The sequence below is a fragment of the Tenebrio molitor genome, chromosome 5 (genome assembly GCF_963966145.1).
Source record: "Tenebrio molitor chromosome 5, icTenMoli1.1, whole genome shotgun sequence".
In the NCBI taxonomy this organism is placed as follows: Eukaryota; Metazoa; Arthropoda; class Insecta; order Coleoptera; family Tenebrionidae; genus Tenebrio; species Tenebrio molitor.
Genome location: NC_091050.1, coordinates 15,561,093 through 15,579,573, shown reverse-complemented (window position 1 = coordinate 15,579,573; position 18,481 = coordinate 15,561,093). Strand labels below are relative to the sequence as shown.

Sequence of the window (18,481 nt, the reverse complement as noted above, 5' to 3'; positions counted from 1 at the left end):
TCAGAAGTTGACAAAATTTTATTGTCATCGAAATCCACTGCCGATGTTCCATCTACGTTACAACCCCATGATCATGACCCCCATGCATGCCGTGTTTATTTATTATTCTGGCCTATGGCGATGATAAGAAAGACAAAGAATGAACTCGATGCACTGCTTGCCGCGGTGTTATGTAGAGAGTGTTAGAAAACAGGAATTTTCTCATTTTATATACCGTGCGATCAACAATTATTTAGGTCAAAGAAGCCTTTGAGATTTTGGACGTATGTCCAAATCAACTTGAGGTTCAGATGCTCTGTATTTTTGGTTGCATATATGTACCTGTTTCAATTTAAATTTGGAAATTTTTGTGGAAACCCAACCAATCAGGCAACAGCGCTGTAAGTCCATTTCTGCGTTATTGAAAACATCATTTGGTAGGAAAGTTCAACGATGAATCTTTTAAAAACCATTTTTGCGTTAAAATAGTGACAGTTGTTTGACGTTTATTAGCTGAGTTACCAAAGATACGAAAAATTTGATACTGTCAAAGTCATAGCCGCCCCTTATCTAAGTAATTGTTGATCGTACGGTACAATTTTCCATTCAAAATTAAAATACTGTAATGTGTACATATTCCATAATATGTCGGACCGCTTTTTGAAAAGTTGTGCTTCTGTTTTTTACGTTCAAGTAAAATTTAGACAATCTGTATTTACGTTGAAGATCTTATTTGGATATATCACAAGTAGAAGGTAGATTAGATTTCCGAAACGCACAATGGAAAAGGTCGATTATAAGATTAATTTTTCACATTCTCATTCGAGGTTTTACTTCTACATTCCCTAATCTTCTCCACACATCACCTCGATTCCTCCGAACTCGTTTACTTGCTAATCTGCTCTACTTTCGGTCAATTAAACCTAATCCCCCTTTCGAAGCGAAATTAACATCTCGACAATCATTTCTATTATTCCATCGCAAATCCTCCTAATCCCGTCACATCTCTCGTGTAATCCTCGAGGCCGCTAAAAAATATTCTCCGATTTTTTACGACCCGATTTGCTATTCTCCGTCGTCCTCACTCCAAATCGCATTTCCCCCTTGTTCTTCCCTTAACCAAACAAGAAAGCGATACTCGCAGTCGTCGTCCGTCTGGTCTCCAACCCCGCGATCCGGTCGCCGATAAATCCGGAAAAATTTGCATTTGCGGCGAGGACAGCTCGTCAATCCGCGCGGTAATTATTCCGTCCCAACGTTAACAACATTCGTGGGGGGAAAATCCTCGACGCACGTAAATAACCCATCGAGTCCGGCGCACCTGAAACGGCCGTATTCCTTCCAACCGGAAAATTTTTTAATCCCGTCCGACCCACAATCCGGTCGTTAGACTCGGCCATAAAGGCGCTCGCTGCGGCCGACTCCTCGTGGCAACGTCGCCACAATTTACAACTGTTTGTCCCAGCGATTTCACCGCTGAACCTGGACCCGATCGATAATCCCGCAGGAAACGGCGTCCTCCCTGGGCCGCAAGAGACAGACAAATTGATAAACCGTCTCGGACCATCAGACTGCCTTTCCTGATAACGTCGAGCGTCCCGCTATCTGGAGTCACGATCCCGCTTCGACTCTTAACACTAATAAAGATAAGGGGGCGGAATTGTCCCCACGGACGCAGGTAAGACCCGGGGTTGTTTCCACCTTTCGATCGAGGTGGCGATTTTACCGCGTCCAGGGGTGGTCCTGCTCCACAAGAAACAGGAAACCACCGGTCCGACACACGGAACATTGTAAATATTTCCTGATTGTGCGGGGGACAAAGGAAGGGCGTGCCTCGGGGCATTATCGAGCAACCCTCTTTAAAAATAACTCCCTCTGCAGATGTGTGTGTGTGTCACTTCACACCCTCATTCATCACACGAGGGCTGCGCCTCGGTAATTGATTATTCACCATTTTATTAAACCACTTCCATTGAAAAGTGTGCGTCGGCCGGAGCACCGTGAGAGAGGATCGGGGCCCATTCAGCCGGCCCCCAAGAATGTAAATCCGACGATCAAGAACGCACATGAATGAGATCGTTTCTGACACGATTCCGAACGCCGAACCAGGAACAATCGCACCGACATTTCAAATTGGAAATTGAATGCGATGTCAATTCCGGTCGAACCGGACACGTGTACCATGCAATGCTACAAATGAAAACGGAGATGGGTAAAGAAGTTTGTCTGTTCAAAATGATGTCGGTGATTGCTTCGGTAAATTGTAGAGGTGCAAATGTCAAAAGTGACAGTTGGGCTACTGTCAAAGACACACACACGCAACGTGTGTGTGTGTCTTGGGTTCAGGAATGCAATTGAAGAGACTCGTGAAACGGAGTTGAATTTGGGTTTTGTAGGTTTTTGAGTTATCTTATCGGTGGATCTAGTATGACAATGGCTGATGACGGGAGGTAAGTGACGACGTCAGGTTCTTTAGGGCTTTGCAGACAAGTGGTAATAGCTGTCGCCTGTTTTACGGTCCGGAGCCCATCCCTGACAGTTATGAGGGGCCACCCCATGCACTGGCAAATAATCCGGCCTCGGGGCAAGAACCTCGTCCACTGAAAATTAACATTCCGGTTCGGCAGTCGAGATTTTGACTGGTCGGAAAAAATTAATTAGACCTCGTTGGGCCGTTAAAGGTTGGCAATAAAACCGTCGGGGCGATTTACAGGAAAATAGGAAGCAGTAAAAAATTTAACGCGTCGATTTAACCGCCGCCAATAAAGGGGAATTAACGTTTGTGTAAATTGAAATCGTTTCGTGTGTTTGACATTTCAGTTGGTAATTTAAAACAATTGCAAAATACCGATGGCCGCCGCGATAGCGCCCCATGTGCACGAATCGAACCGCACGAAAGGCTTATCGGGCCGACAGGATCGTTATTTTTTGTATAATTCAGGAGGGGTGAAAACTGGAGGCACTCACCACCGGCCGGTCTGTCCTGGAGCCACGCCGCCGGAAGTCCGGCGTCCTCGACGTCCCTCCTCGCCTGGTCGCAGCCCTGCTGGGGACCGGCGCTGGCCCCGACCAGCATCAGCACCAGGACGATACCCTGTCGCATTCGTATACTCTGCCCCCTGTAGATCACAGCCATCGCTTCAAAGAAATTTCCCCTAGCCCGCTAGATATGTATTGTTTGTATGTCGCGATTCGGTCCCTCTCGCGTCGCGCCTACCTCCGATCCATCACGGCTTTTGGTTGCTAAGGCACATCAACCCCCGACATTCACATTCCGGTAATTCCGGTAACTGTTCGAGGACCCCGCGCGCAACAACGTATACCTCTCTTCTAGCGTGCATGCGCACCACTGACGTTTTCCGGTTAAAAAATTCGTGCGTGCTCGCTGCGCCTGCGCAGGGGAAGCTGCGATGTAGAGGGGACGGCTGTGCACGCGATTCGTCCCGCTTGTCGGTTGTTTTTTGCAAATTTCCGCGAATTTCGACAGGGGCTTGATCGTTATCGTCGTCATTTGTTCGATTGCGATTTGTCTGTCAAAATTCCAGTGATTCGCCCGGAGTTCACTTGAAATGAACAGGGTCTCTTGTGCGGCCAAGCTGGCTTTCAAAAAGGTCACTCACGTCATTTTCGATCTTGATGGCCTGCTGCTGGGTGAGTGCATTGTGCATTTGCGGGTTTTCGCCGAATTTCGCACCGGACGTCACGATTGCATAAACGTCATTGCAAGCGCGGCGATACTGGCGCCACCGTCGGACCCCCGTGTTTCTTTGGTTGCATAACTCACATTCACAAAATAACTTCACAAATAAATTTTTGAAATTTAACCACTCATTCGAGACACATCCTCTCAAATCACTTAAACCATCCTTCATTTTACAAATTTCACTACATCTCTCAGATTTGCCATGATATTGTTCGTAAATCTATGCCCATCGTTAGGTTCTCAAATGGTTTTTGTAACGTTTCCCAGTGAGTCAGAAAAATCTTAATCTTTCCAGGACAACGTTCAAGGAAATATTCAAAATCATACGTGAAGAATCAATTCAAAGTGTACGAAAATTTTGTTTTCCAAGACTTTTTCAAAATTTTTCTGGGAATGCATTTAAAGTCAATGCCAGCAGGGGTGTGTACCTGCACTTAAAAAAGGTATAGGGGCAGATTTATGGGGGGTGGTAAAAATTTTCCATTCGTACAATTTGGGGTCAAAATGTTTCTTTCTGATTCGGTGTACTCTGCGCTTGGCAAAAATTAAAATTCTCTAGAAAAACTACTTCAACCGTTGAGTTTGTTCATTTGAACGAACAGCGGCCCCGGTTGTTGAGAAAACACGCGTTAAAAGTTTTCTCCCTTACAATGACGTTTTTTCGTATTCACCGTTTTAATGAGGAAATGTTTTCAAATCGCTATAAATTAGTCAATTTTGGAAATTGCCAGATCAGGTTTTGGAGACACTTTAAAACTCTATTCCCTAAAGGCTGTCTGACAGGGTGCTAAATTTAATAGAAAGATCTATTTCTAGACTAGAACACTCCCTTAACGAGATTAATTCGTAGTTAAAAGTTTGGGACAACTTGGCCATTCCAAACCAAATTCGACTCGTAGATAGCTTCGTCCCATTGAAAAGTTTTTTAAACGTGACGTTTTTAATTGTATACGATATTTGTTGGTGGTGGTGTCGTCATTGCCAGAGTTGGACCCAATCGACCCCGATCAGTCACGCTCGATAGTCCCAGATTCTCATTTTTGACATTTGTTATACTATAGGCCCATTTAATCTCAGCCATGTGTTTCCGTAATGATAGGTTTATATGTTTTTGTTTTGTTTTGTTATCCGTTGTGGGTCTGGGCCGGTTTAACCGTGCAAAACCATTGCAGATACCGAAAGTTTGTACACAAAAGCGGCTCAGAGCGTAGTGAGCAAATACGGCAAAACCTACACATACGAAATAAAGCAAAAAGTTCTGGGTTTTACGGGTGTCGATGCCGCCCAAGAGGTAGTCAAACTGTTAAATCTGCCCATCACCTGGAAAGAATATTACAATTTGGTCAGGGCGGAATACCCCTCGATAATGACCGATGCCGAGCTGATGCCAGGTATGTAATAAACCCAGAATTTCTATTTACAGATACGGAAACGATATACAAACGAGTGTTCAGCGACATCGCCAAGTCCCATGGTAAAGTATACACTCCGGAGATCCGCGCCAAAGTGATCGGCCGCGTCGAGGAAGAGAGCGCCAAGGTCGCCGTCACCGAGATGAATCTCCCCATGTCCCCCGAAAAGTTCCTGCAGCAGTACAAATCGATGGCGGAACAGTCTCTGGCTGACGTGCGAGTGATGCCAGGTAGAGGCGCCCAAATTTCTAGTTTAGTTCGGAGACAAGCCCCGCGAGAACGACGAAATCACAGCGATGGCCGGTTGCAGGTGCCGAGCGACTCGTCAAGCACTTCCACTCGAAGCAGATCCCCATGGCGGTGGCCACGTCGTCCGGACAAGACACGTATGACCTGAAGGTGGCCAAGCACGCGGCGCTCTTCTCCATGTTCAGCCACGTGGTGACCGGGGGAAGCGATCCCGAAGTGAAGCGCGGCAAGCCCAACCCCGACATATTTCTGGTCTGCGCTTCGCGGTTCAAAGACTGTCCGAAGCCGGAGCTGTGTTTGGTGTTCGAGGACGCGCCGAACGGGGTGCAGGCGGCTCTGGGGGCGGGGATGCAGGTGGTCATGGTACCTGATGAGCAGACCGACGAAAGTTTGTGCAAAATGGCTACATTGCGACTACACTCTTTGGAGGAGGTTAAACCCGAACTTTTCGGGTTACCGCCTCTCAAATGACCAAATTTGTAACTAGTGTACATATTTTATTAATAGAAGATTTAATTATTTACATTTACTACATTGTGGGTTTTATTCTATTTGGCCACGGACGAGATCTGTTCGAGGACGTCTGAAGCGCTGAGGTCCTTCAAGGAAACGCAAGTCTCCTTACCTAGTTCTGAGAAAACTCTTTCAACAAGGGGATTATCGCATCGTTGAGAGTCTTACCGTGCCTCGTCCACAATTTGGGCTCCACACCTGAACACTCCCTTATCAAAATGGGTACTTTGGGGTTGTTAGATTTCACGGAAACGTAATGTTGCTCGATGAAATCTCTACACAACATATTACATAACCTCAAAAAAAAATCTAAATTGAATTAATTTACCTGACACCTTGACAACACGGAGACTTCTGGCACAAATGAATCCTTACTTCTTTCAATCGCGAACCAAATTTAATTGCAGCAGACATTATTACTTTTATTTTAAATAATAACCTTCCTAATTGATCTAATTTTTGACAGATCAAAAATCAAAATGTCAAACTATAGCAATACCAACCTTTCGCCGCTAATACCTCCAATCCAAATTCAAAATTTTCGAATCAAACAACACAATAAACGTAAAAAACAATTTTTAAATGATATATTCTCAATTAAAATATAAAAATCTCGTATAAAATCTGATCTACTTTGTTACAGCAACGTCTTGAAAGTCGCTTTGGTCTTCCAGACTTCATGATTCCTCCCAAATAAATTTTTTGCGACTGGACCAGCAGAGGTTAAAGCTGTCTGGGCTGCTGCTAATCCAACAGCAACGCATTGCTCCTCACTCAACCCTCTTATCATAGCCGCGATGAGACCACTGGCTAGACTGTCACCAGCCCCGCTGACACTCACGACCCCCTTGTTTCTGTTGGCCGGATAATGCCTAACGCTCACTTTGCTGCATTTCGACGAAAAGAAAGAATCTGACGCTTCTCCTTTCCTCGCAACGATCACTCCTTTGGCCCCTAAAGTTACAATTACGTTGTTGACATAATCTGTTAGTTTACTTGCGACGTCGGCTGCTTCGTCGAACTCGTCCTTGTACTTTCTCCGCCTGGAAATCTCAAAATGCGACGCAATGTGTCTCAATTCACTCAAATTCGGCGTGATAAACTTGATAGCCCTCCACTTGTCCGTCTGAAACGGCTTGATCGAAATCTCCAAGTCGGTGGGTTCGAAGAGAACTGAAACAAATTAAAATTGCCGCTTTAGTGACTGGTTACAAACCAAAACACCCTAAAATTTGTGAAACTGACAGTGACAACAGGCGAAAATGGCGAAAACAAAAACAGGAATTTGTGCTGTAATCTTATCGGTAACGTCGTTTTTCTTCATTTTAACCGCCTTCTGTTCTGGCTACTGGCTTGTCAACGATGGACAAATCCCCGACCCCAAATTCCTCCGCATAGGTAAGACCCAATCGCCGACCGATCAAAGTAGGAGTGGCAACACGCTCATTTCCAGGTTTATGGGAGGTTTGTTTTCGCAATTTCGAGGACTTCCGCCACCACTACGACAACAAATTCACCGGCTGCTGGTGGGTCTTCGAAGAAGAGTACTACATAATCCATGACTTCCTCTTGCCTGGATTCTTCATAGCCACTCAGTTCTTTTTCACCCTATGCATGACACTAGTACTGGTGGCGGTGGCCCTCACGTGGCTCTACTGCTTCTGCAGCCGTGATCACGACAAGTACATCATTCTCTTGATGAGCAACGCGCTTAACCACTGGATCGCAGGGTTGTGTGGGTTGATTGCTGTCATAACATTTGGGGCGAACGGCGATAGGCGCGACTGGATGCCCTACTGGCAACACAACGACCTGGGGTGGTCGTTCGCGTTCGCCGTGATCGGGTCGCTGCTGTTGTGGCCCGCCGGGGCCCTATTTCTTGCCGAGGGTCGGCGAGTCCGCTACAAATCGCTCGATAGGTCGAGGCCCTCCTCCCAGTACAGTATGGAGGCGCCCAAACCCTCCCACACCGACATCTAACCGACGAAAGTCGAATTTGTTTCGTTATTTAATTAATTCTATTAATTGTGACAAATTTATTTTAACGTTTTGTGTTTATGTCGCGCAGCTGATTTTATTTACGCCTAGATCTGAACCGCGAATCGTTTCTCTCTAATATTTATTTTGTTCCGTCCGAAAAGAGCACATCAAACGATTGCCTTGTATTCGTCTAAGGTGTAGTATTCTATCTAATACAATAAGTAACATATTTTTTTATATAATATAAGTATGTATACATAGTTTTTTACGAATTATTATTATTGTTGATGTAGTTGAGTGTAAGACACTTAATTGTACAAACTCGTGTAGTGCGAACAAGATAAAATATACACTATTTGACGACAATTCGGGTTTATGTTAATTTTTCTTTCCCTTTTCAAGTAGTTCAAGTATGTCCATTGTTGTGATTATGGACAAGACCTTGAGGTAATTTGTTCCGTTGTGTAATGGGTCTAAAGTGAATATTCATATGCATGGGACACGTTTCAAAGACTGTCTTGTCTTAATGTGACCTAGGTTAATTATCCACCATCCTTTTAAATAGTCGAGTCGTAAAAACGCGCGAGCGGAACAAGCGACTACGTCTTCTGACCTCCAACCGTCGCGTCACAAGTCCCAATTAAAACTTAATTCACGACGTGATTTTACTTTTTATTTTCAAATCAGATCTAATCGACTTCACGACGAAAACACTTTTGTACCACGCGACCCGTTCTAGACACATCGTTGATTAAGTCGTACGAACACTGTCAAAATAAAATCTTTGTCATTTGATTTTTTTTTTTTCGAAAACGTGCATTGTCATCCGTGTTCCGTGTCGTCCGTGAAGATTCACTTCCGAACGGACGAACTCGCAAGTTTCTTCAAAAAATAGGTCACATCAGTTTTGTGCCGCTCCGCATAGATTGACACCCGAACGGCGTTTGAACCACGAACAGGTGTGGTCGAAGCGCAAAGAGTCGGTGTGTACCGTGCTGAAAACAATTCTAATGTCATCAAAACATAACCGCCTGAACCTTGGTAGTGTGTGCAAGTTTAATTCGTGACTAATACCAGCGCCGCCCATCCACCAGACCCATTTTTCTAGATTCGACCATCAACAATGGCCGACTACGACGAGGTAAACAATAAACAGCCCTTGCACGACTGTCAACAAAACTGTCAAAATCACCGTGTTTTGTTTTGCAGACTAAGCGCAGGTCGCTGTCCGGAAACGTCGCTATTTTCTTTTTCGTCCTCTCGTTCGTTCTGATCGTGGTGGCTTTCGCCACCCCCAGCTGGCTGGTCTCCGACTATCGCATCACCGGCGCCAAGCTGAATCGCCTCGGCTTGTGGACGCACTGCTTCCGGTCGTTGCGCGACCCCTACGACACCAGAGAGAACCGCTTCTTCGTGGGCTGCCGCTGGATCTACGACCCCTTCACCACGGGCTACGACCAGATCCGCGGTTTTCTCATCCCGGGTTTCATGGTGGCCACGCAGTTTTTCTTCACGCTGTGTTTCATAGCGGTCTTGATCAGTGCCATTCTGACTCTGTTGTATTTTCTGTGCTGCGGCCCTGATCAGAAGCAGTTCATCACGTTGATCAAGTTGAACGCCTGGATCTTGTTGGGTGGGGGCTTGTGCGGCGCCATCGCCGTCATCGTGTTCGCGTCCACCGCTAACAGGAACGAGTGGATGCCGGGCCACGACAACAACTTCTTTGGGTGGTCTTTTGTGTTGGCTTGTTGCGGGGTGGTGGCGTGTCTAGTCTCGGCGATTTTATTTTTGACCGACGGGCACGTGCAGCAGAAGAAAAGGCGCCAGTTGAAGGATTCCCAGACAGCGTTCGAGTTGGAAAGGGGAACCAAAGCTTGAGCTGAGGCTAAGCTTGGATACGTCCGTCCATGTGTACAAATATTTTAGCATTTATGTTTGCTAATTGTAACGTCCATTTTTTTTTTTCTAGTTTTAGAATCTTGGTACTACTTATTATTTTAAGCAATTTCCATGTCTGTAGATAGTTACAGACTATTTTAAGTTATTGTTCCGTCCATTATTGAGTCATTTGTGATTTTAAAATAACACTTTATTACATTACATGACATGACATCGACGCAATAAATCGCTGCCTTAATGCCTTACATAGTCATATCGTTTTTACAAATGTTTTATAATCCATTTACTGTTTGTATCGCTAAGAAAAGTTGTAATAAAATATTTTCTATTTTATTCTTTTACAATTAAAAAAAATGTGGAATGTAAAATTCAAAATACGTAGTAAAACATGGCAACCCGGCTCAAATTTAGTGTTTTTAACTTTTTAAGGTGCCACAGTTGACCACACTTGTTGACCACCTTAAGATGGGCGTGTCAACCTAAATTGCAGCCAACATGACAGGTGTAAACAATTAAAATAACCAAGCGATTAGTAATTTGTGGCAGTTGCTAGTAAATATCGTTAAATTAGCTTGATCCGCGACCCGCCGTGAAAATGGTGCGCGCAGAGGAAAAGAACGAGTACCCCAAAGCTTCTGGTACGTGTCTACCGCAATTGCCCATCAACAAGTGACACACCTACTTGTTTCAGGTTATCTCGTAAACGGGGCCCTGCTCACCTACATCGGCGGCTTATTCCTCATGATCGCCTTTTGCAGGTTCGTCCCGACAATAATTTAACTGTCCATCACCAACTCGTCTCTTTTCAGCCCCTACTGGGTCAAATCCTTCGATGAGACTTTCTCCCAGTTCAAAAACATGGGCCTGTGGGAGTACTGCTTCGACAACTTCCGATACCCGTACTACCAATTCGACCACCTGTTCGACGGCTGCCATCACGTCTTCAGTCGCGAATTCTACGTGATCCGCGAGTGGCTTCTGCCGCCATGGCTGATGGCGGTGCAAGCTTTCGTGACCATGTCATTCCTTCTCAGTTTCGGCTGTCAAGTGATGATGGCGCTGCAGTTGGTGCGTTGGCCGCTCGAATTCGTCTTGCAATACGAATGGATCCTGTCAACAATTGATTTCGTCTGTGTCACCACAACAAGTAGTCACATTGTATTTTTATTTTTCATTTTATTCACCATTCCATTTTTTTTCAGCCGTTTTCATGTTTCTGGCCGTGGCTATCTTCGGCGGTTCCCACGTAAGACGCGACTGGTTGATGTACCCCAATTTTAATTATCTCTGCTGGTCTTACGGTCTGGCAGTCATTTCTTTCTTCTTTCACGGTTTCGCCGCCATCTGTCTGTACTACGAAGCGCGACAGAGCTACGAGCTGAGGCGGGAGTCCAGGAATCTCATCATGCAGATGCACCCCAACCCCCAGCACCGTCTCGGCTGGTAAAGACCCGATAACGGGGCCGTTTTAGCGTTCGTTTGCGCACAGTGTGCCTTTAAACACTTCAAAAGCTATTTTTCTAATGTCAGTAACATTGTACGATATTATAGAAACCTAGAGCACTAACGTATCTTTAAAATGTATCTACTCAAAGCATTCAGCATAGTTTTTTGATGGAGATTACGCATTCCGTCCATTTTTTTACGTGCGTTCGAATTTGAACCTAGAGATTTTTGTTACAAATTATCTAAAAATCAGTATTTAATTTAGTAGTTCTTATATTATAAGAATTGTTATTGCTATTATTTTTTTATATGTAGGTTTAAGTATTTTTATCCACGTCTTGGATATGCTAGTTTTTTCAAATAAGGGTAACGTACTGCACAATAAATTAAATATTTTATGACGTTAATAAACGTGTGATGGTTGTTATTTTTCACTCACCTGGTACATCGTGATCTCCTGCCAGTTTCAGGATCGTGTCGATGGTGGGAATGCTCAGATTTGCGTCGAAAACTATCAAGGGAGCTCGTTTGATCGCTTCTTCGTTTTCGAGGATCTAGAAATAGACATTTTCTACAACGGACTAACCTACACTGGACGCGTTGACACAAGATAAGATAGAAGTGCGTTTATTCTGACGTCAAAGTAACAAATACCCCCGTGACTGATAAACAAACCGAAATAATTCTCGACTTGCGCACCATTTACATTTAATACACTTCGTTCAGGTATAATACGAAAAATCTAACTTCCTGAGTATCTCAACCTCTAACCAGGTCTCCCGATCAATTAATCACCCAGTTATGATTCCGTCAGTTTGTTTTTTTACCGGAGAGATTTGGGTCGGAGGTGTTTTTAACTCTGCTACTTTTGATGTGGCCTTTTTAATTTCAAACGGCTACTTCGAGTGAAAGAAAACACAACAGACAAAGCATAACTTCCGGCACGTAAATTTTTCTTTTTTAATCGATTTGTTTTGCCAGGAAACAAAACGCGAATTTATATTTAGTGTTCCTTTGCCCGCCGAAATAAATATAGATTTCGTATTTACGCAAAGGAGGCAAACAAGACAGGAACCGGAAATTTTACGAGTCATCCCTCTCGGATTTGTACATTTTCCTCACGCATTCTCTTCAATCCAATCCAGAGAGTCCCGAACACATCAACAATCTCTCCAGCAGGCTGGAATTTTGTCGTGACGAAAAAATCTACAAGAGATGTTGATTTTGATTTTTCACTCTTATACCCGAATGGTTCTTGTGCGACAATTTGAGCTCGCGGATCGCTTTTTACGACCAGCTCCCCCAAGTGTGCACACTCCCCACTACGTTTCTTTGCCTCCCTCCCCCAGTACAAACCGCCACAACCCCAATATAAATCGCGGAACTAGACACCCCACACATTATTACGCAGTTTCTCCCATAATTAATACGACGCAGTGCAAAAAATTCCTTGCGACTTACGGGGGTATTCTAGTCTAGAACAAAATGTTTTAAGCTTTTTTGGGTTTTTCTTAAACTGCAGAATTTATTTTTACGAATAAAATTATGACATTTAAGCTTGTACGCGATTTGGTACAACCTCGCAAACGAAAAGTTCCCAAATGACTGTCACGATTCCGGCAGTTCCCTTCATCTAAAAAAAAAACAATAATTGTGTTCTTTAAGAGAAAGGTACTGGAAATTTTTTTTTTTTTTTCAAATTTCTAGACTAGAATACCATTTTCGCACATACTGTCACGCGTCTCGACGGGACTCGCCGTTGGGGTTACCATTTGGGGTGTGATCTGCTGATGGATGTCCATGTCGCCTGCCAAGAATTTACACTCGCCCTTGCTATCCAAGACGACGGTGCACTGGCCCGTGCTGCGTCCTTTCAGGACTTCCACGCCACCGTCCTGCGGGAGGACTTTCTTCAAGATGCTCCCCTGCGGATCGTCGCCCAACACGGATATGAAGAGGGGACGGCAACCCAGTTTGATGAGGGCCTCGCAGATATTGCGGGCGACGCCGCCTCCGCTCATCACCGACTTGCCCAAGTGGATGCGACCGTCCATCTGCAACGAATCACAGGACCAGTTTAGACATAGTGATCCCAAGCTTTCGAGAGAGGAATCGCGAGTGCAACAGACAATCCGGTGCAGTCCGTTGCAGGTTTTCGTACGAAATATGGTGGAGGTGCCGGGCGAGCGGCTGCCACTCCATTATCTCGATTTAATTGGAATTCCTCGGGGGAAGAACGCCGAAATCTATCGATTCGTCTACGACGAAATAATTTTATTTTAATTGTGTCAGTCTTGTGAACGCTCCGAGGAACTTGCGTCGTAATTAATCGAGTAGACCTGAGAGACTCGATCTTGTCTCGATTCGAGTTATATCGACTCTAATTTCGGGGAGATATGTTAAATGATTAGTGAGGATTCCGTTTGTGTAGAGACACCGGGGGCTGTCAAAGAGATCCGTGATTTACGCGGGCAATTAGTCAGAATGGATGCGCGCGGGGGCAAAATAAACAAACCGTCGCTCTTTTGCCTCCTTTCATCGTGATCGACGTCTCGGATTTCTTCGGCCTTTGATCTGCTCCCAAAGCGAATTTTAAATGCATCGTGAGAAGGCGCTTCTATTTTCCATTAAAAACAGACCCGGCACGAGATTATTAATAGAGACTTTTTCCGGGAAGTCCGCGACTCGTTTTCTCGACAAACAAAATGAATTGTTCGAATCGATGTTCGCGTCCCCGCTTCTCCCTTTATTATCTCCAGATGCATTGTAATTTTTTCATTCCGTCTTGCCTGTCGGATTTGCATTTATTAAAAGTTGGGGGAACTTTTACGAGCGACTTTATTCTCCTGCTAACTTCCTTAAAGGCCATTTATTCGTGGAAGAGGGAAAAATCGCCCGTTGACGTCAGTCCGGTTGGAATTTCTCGTTCGTCGGGATGGGCCACAATAAAAGTGAAAACCGTTCGGCCGACCATCACCATTTATCACCGGTTTATTCGCGCGTTCCGCCTCGAACGAGAGACGATTATCCGTTTTTTACGAATCGATCAGAATTTGCGTTATGGTTCGCTTCGCCATCGAACCTAGATGGAAGTGTCGTGGTCGGCATTTTGATCAGTCCCATTCGCATTTATAGATTTCGACTGATTTGACTGCTTCGACATCACAAACACCAAATGCTCCCCTCCGATCCAACACTCACGCAAAATTTCTCCATCTTAACTTTTCATTTCACAATAATCTGTTAAAATCCGATTTCACTTGGACGGTGGTACACCGAGACAAGAGAGAATCACATCTCGTTAGCTTTAGACAATTCGGGATGAACGCAAAGCGGGAATCCAACAAGAAATTCCTGCTTTAGAATAATCTCGGAGATATTTTTACGTTTGTAAGACGAATAGTTGGAGGAATTGTGCGAATCTTAATTTCCATATTCCCAATTGGGAACGCTTTACGATTGGGAATTACCACCGACACGTGCTCCACCCAAATTCCCACACTTAGCAGGAATTGTATGATTAATGTCCCCAGTCTGGATTAAATCATTTCCAGCAATACATATTACAGCACGCGTGATGAAAGATTATCGTGGTTACCAACTGACGCGTGCTCGAAATTTTCCACCACAATATTCTTGCTGGATTTTTAATTCGCGCTTTCAATCGCACAAACCGGAATTCTGTTAAATGACACAGTAATTACAAATTCATCAACGGAATAAATGATTTTATTGGCTTTAAATTAGCACGATTAAAATGCTATTTTTATTTGTGGAAGAGCACAAAGACGAAAATTTGCAGGAATTCTAACGTTTCGCAGGAATTTGAATGCTGTCGTCGTCGACTTCTCGCACGGTGGGAGCACCGGTGATTCGTAAAAATCCATTTAAACTTTCCCCTGCAGGAATTGCTCGCACAACTCGGTACGCAAATACGAACAGCCCCCGCTCGATCTACGTCATGGCGGCACCCCTCGCTTTAAGTTGTCCGATTCCATTGTTCAATTCCTGCTTCCTGCGAGAATCTCGAGTCGGCAATTTCGAGTGGTCCTCGAGCTAACGCGTTTAGGACTCTTTCGTTGTGTTCTCTCGACGTCGACGGCCCCTCCTTCCAGGCGAAATTTTCGGACACAAATCACGGCGTCTCGGTGAAACGGTGTTTCCAGGGAACGGAAACGGAAGCGACGTACGATAACGCCCAATTTTTCATTTCATCGTCGGATCGGCAATGGCTCCCGGAAGAGGACGCCACCATCACGGCCGCTGCGTTCGAAAGTAATTTTCCGAGGTTGCAACCCCGATCGCACCGTGGACTAATTCGTGCTTTCCATCGACCCCGACCCCTCTACAGCCATGTCCAGACCTTTCTTTGGACCCATTTCGCAGAACAAAGAAACACCCGAACAAGAATTCTCACAGTTCTCCAAAAATTTATTTTATTTAATCAATAACGCCAATGTACCGTAACAGCCCTTTCACAATGGCGTTAACGTTACGTCGATGTTAAAACGTTAATGTTAACGTTAGATCTAATTACATGTATTTCAGTACTTTTTATAAATGATTTCCGTTGGCTAATGTTAGAATGTAACGTTAAGAATCCAGAACATTTCTAGAACTAACGTTAACGCTAACAATATCATGGAACATTAAGTAGATAGATGTAATACAATACAAATGTAATACAATAGAACAATGTAATATTGGGATATTTTCCTTATCTTCCTTTTCCAAGAATTTCTATCCTGTGCCAATCGTCTTGCCTTCTTTTACTGTATTCTTCGTTTTTCGCTTCTTGTCGCATTTGGTCCTCGCATCTCAGTCGTGGGTGTTCCATTTTATTCTTTCCCTGCTCTCTGCTTTCGTAAATTTCTCTTGTAAGTCTTTCATCTTTCATCCTATGTATGTGATTTTAAATTTATGTATTATTTTCTGGTATACTTGTGTTTTCATTTCCTTTCATATCTCTTTCTTCCCCAGGAATGTGGTTCTTAGGGAGTTGTATAGCAAGCTTTTCCAATTTTTTGGTTTATTTCCCTGTCTATTTTCCCAGATTCTTCTATGATTATATGTAAGTAATTGTACTTTGTCACCTGTTCTAATTCTTGTCTTTGTATAACGATTATATGTTTTCCTTCCTTCGTGGATGTTATCATGTTTTAGTTGCTTTTTTCAATGCTTACCTCCATCTCTATTTTCCACTGTCTTTTTTGGTGTACTTCAACGTTTTGTTATTCTTCTGTTTCAGCTACTAACACCATGTCATCCGCAAAGTTTTTGTATTTTTCTTTGCATTCTTTTATAATGTCGTCTACAACAAAGGAGAATAGTAGTGGACTTGATACACATTCTTGTCTTAAATTCTGTGGATTTTTGATTGTACCTCTTTAAACATTGTCTTAATTATATCTGTATTTCAATCTTTGGGTATTGTTCGAGAACATTTTCGAACGTTCTAGAACCACACACGCTCTGTGGTATCCGGTTTCCGCCGAAAAACACCCATGTGAGAGGGGCGAAACGGACAGTTGAGGAAGTTCTTTTTGTTTTGAAGCCTTTACGGGTGTCCCAAAGGGGGAGTCAAAGGTGGGTGATTTAGAGTGCGGCAAGTGCTGTGTCGTGGTGTGAAGTCGACGAGAGCTGGCTGGAGCGACGATTCTTCAGGAATTCTGCGGATTAGCGGCCCCACCGCGTAAGGTTCATCAGAACTGAACGCCGAAGAGCGGATCTACATCCACATCGGGGTCTGCTGACCGACGTCGTCTCCGAGGCTCTCCTGGAGGAACCTGGACTTCAGCCACCACCGGATCCATGTCCCGAACGAGCGGTGAAATTCATTTTCTATGGCTTCCAAAACCTTTCATTCCGTTTTGTGCAGATTATTATTATTAGCTAAGCGTCGACGGGTAATTTAATGATTTATTGTTTTCATTATTACTGATTAAGCGGCATTCACAAATTATATTCATTATAATTTCTATAATTTCGTTTATCATCATTGTTTATTTATTGTTAATTACGTAATTGGGAGCATTGTTACATCTTAGTTTTTCCTTATCGAAAAATCTCAGATTTTTATACATTGTACTTCTTATCACATTGTCATCGACCTTGTCTGGAAATGAGCATCGACGCTCACCAACGACTTTTTGTACGAGGTTCTTCTCGGGTCTTATCGCAATTAGATTTTTTTTATTTTATTTCATCTGAAGTGAGTAAGGAACCCGAGAACTTCCCCGCTAGTGTGGGCGGCGTAGCGGTACTAGCGCCCGTCGCAAGGATCGGTCATCCTTCCTCCTTCCTGCAGTTTGTTTTTTCATTTTTCTTTTAGAAGCAGAGAACTAAGTAATTTTGGAGTCATTACCTATGAAATCTCGAGCACGCTACGGAAAGAAAAATAATGCGTTCCTGAGATGGAGACAAGAAGAAGTGCTAGGTTGGCGTCAACGTCAAGCTCTGTATCGACACATTATTTAGAAGAAAAAAAAACACAGAAACATTTGGAGTTTCAATTCATGCAGAAAATTGTACATTTAATTTCTATAATACTGATAAAAAAAGTTAAGTAACTATTAAGTGCTAATTGTTAATAAAGAATTGGTCCAAATGTATATAAATATCTGAAGGTTATTTCAATGAAAGTATCAAAGAGCATCCATTTTTTTTTTATTTCCCCACTAGTGAGGGAAGTAATTTACTTTCTTCACATGTGATGCAAACGCCTACTTTCCTCTTTAAATTGAGTGATGGAAATATATATTTTTTATTGGTAAACGTTAACCTAGCGCATTATTATGCGAAATAAACTTAAATTTGATCCTTTACTATTGATTTCTAATCGCGAATCAATTTATTTTCCTAAAGTAAGTGATGTAAAAATCCGAGAAGAAATTTTCGTAGGACCTCAAATAGAGGAAAGTGATCCACGATGAAGTTTTTGTTCAAAAATTAAATACCGAAGAGTTAGCTGCTTGGAATTCTTTTAAGAGTGTGGTCTTGGCAATAATAGAAATGAAAATTATTCCATATTTATCTAAGAATTGTTGAAAAATTATAAAACACATGGGTGCCGAATGTCTCTGAGTGCATTTTCTGCACTCTCATCTCGACTTCTTTCCACAAAACTTAGGGGCTGTAAGTGATGAACAAGGGGAGCGTTTTCATCAAAATATCAGCGCCAAGAAAAAAAGTTCATCTAAATGTATCCTCAAAGTTGGCGTTGAAGCGCCGATTGTGAATCCACGTGTAAAAACGTAAGATTTAAACAGTTGATCCGTAATCCGTATAGTGCGTTCACTAG

At 43.5% G+C, this 18,481-nt stretch overlaps 6 protein-coding genes across 8 annotated transcripts in view; 4 read left to right on the top strand and 2 right to left on the bottom strand.

Annotated features, from left to right (window-relative positions):
- The window catches only part of LOC138132331 (uncharacterized), a 94,638-nt gene that overhangs the window by 15,608 nt on the left and 60,549 nt on the right, over positions 1–18,481 (bottom strand). The window contains exons 7-8 of the mRNA XM_069049824.1: positions 12,951–13,235; positions 11,621–11,735 (exon numbers count right to left, since the gene is read on the bottom strand). Coding sequence (XP_068905925.1) covers positions 11,621–11,735; positions 12,951–13,235 — 400 coding nt within the window. The remainder of the gene's footprint in view (positions 1–11,620; positions 11,736–12,950; positions 13,236–18,481) is intronic.
- On the top strand, positions 3,391–5,875 carry LOC138132321 (probable pseudouridine-5'-phosphatase). Of its 3 annotated transcripts, none has more exons than XM_069049811.1 (3): positions 3,391–3,630; positions 4,855–5,073; positions 5,405–5,875. In XM_069049811.1, exons 1-3 carry the CDS (start codon positions 3,549–3,551, stop codon positions 5,812–5,814), a joined length of 711 nt encoding a protein of 236 aa, XP_068905912.1. In that variant the 5' UTR covers positions 3,391–3,548; the 3' UTR covers positions 5,815–5,875. The 3 variants fall into 3 exon arrangements, with proteins under 3 accessions (XP_068905912.1, XP_068905910.1, XP_068905911.1); XM_069049809.1 differs by lacking the exon at positions 4,855–5,073 and adding an exon at positions 5,106–5,345 and having other exon boundaries at positions 3,393–3,630; XM_069049810.1 differs by lacking the exon at positions 4,855–5,073 and adding an exon at positions 5,106–5,324 and having other exon boundaries at positions 3,399–3,630.
- ND-B8 (NADH dehydrogenase (ubiquinone) B8 subunit) lies at positions 5,820–6,320 on the bottom strand. Its single transcript, XM_069049822.1, has 3 exons — positions 6,185–6,320; positions 6,025–6,131; positions 5,820–5,974 (listed from the first exon to the last, which is right to left on the bottom strand). The coding sequence occupies exons 1-3, from the start codon at positions 6,268–6,270 to the stop codon at positions 5,892–5,894; spliced, it is 276 nt and encodes a 91-aa protein (XP_068905923.1). The 5' UTR covers positions 6,271–6,320; the 3' UTR covers positions 5,820–5,891.
- On the top strand, positions 6,530–8,202 carry kune (kune-kune). The gene is made up of 2 exons (XM_069049814.1): positions 6,530–7,254; positions 7,310–8,202. The coding sequence occupies exons 1-2, from the start codon at positions 7,119–7,121 to the stop codon at positions 7,834–7,836; spliced, it is 663 nt and encodes a 220-aa protein (XP_068905915.1). The 5' UTR covers positions 6,530–7,118; the 3' UTR covers positions 7,837–8,202.
- On the top strand, positions 8,773–10,068 carry sinu (sinuous). Its single transcript, XM_069049813.1, has 2 exons — positions 8,773–8,977; positions 9,046–10,068. Exons 1-2 carry the CDS (start codon positions 8,960–8,962, stop codon positions 9,712–9,714), a joined length of 687 nt encoding a protein of 228 aa, XP_068905914.1. The 5' UTR covers positions 8,773–8,959; the 3' UTR covers positions 9,715–10,068.
- pck (Claudin superfamily protein pickel) lies at positions 10,220–11,592 on the top strand. The gene is made up of 4 exons (XM_069049812.1): positions 10,220–10,373; positions 10,427–10,493; positions 10,545–10,882; positions 10,938–11,592. Exons 1-4 carry the CDS (start codon positions 10,331–10,333, stop codon positions 11,180–11,182), a joined length of 693 nt encoding a protein of 230 aa, XP_068905913.1. The 5' UTR covers positions 10,220–10,330; the 3' UTR covers positions 11,183–11,592.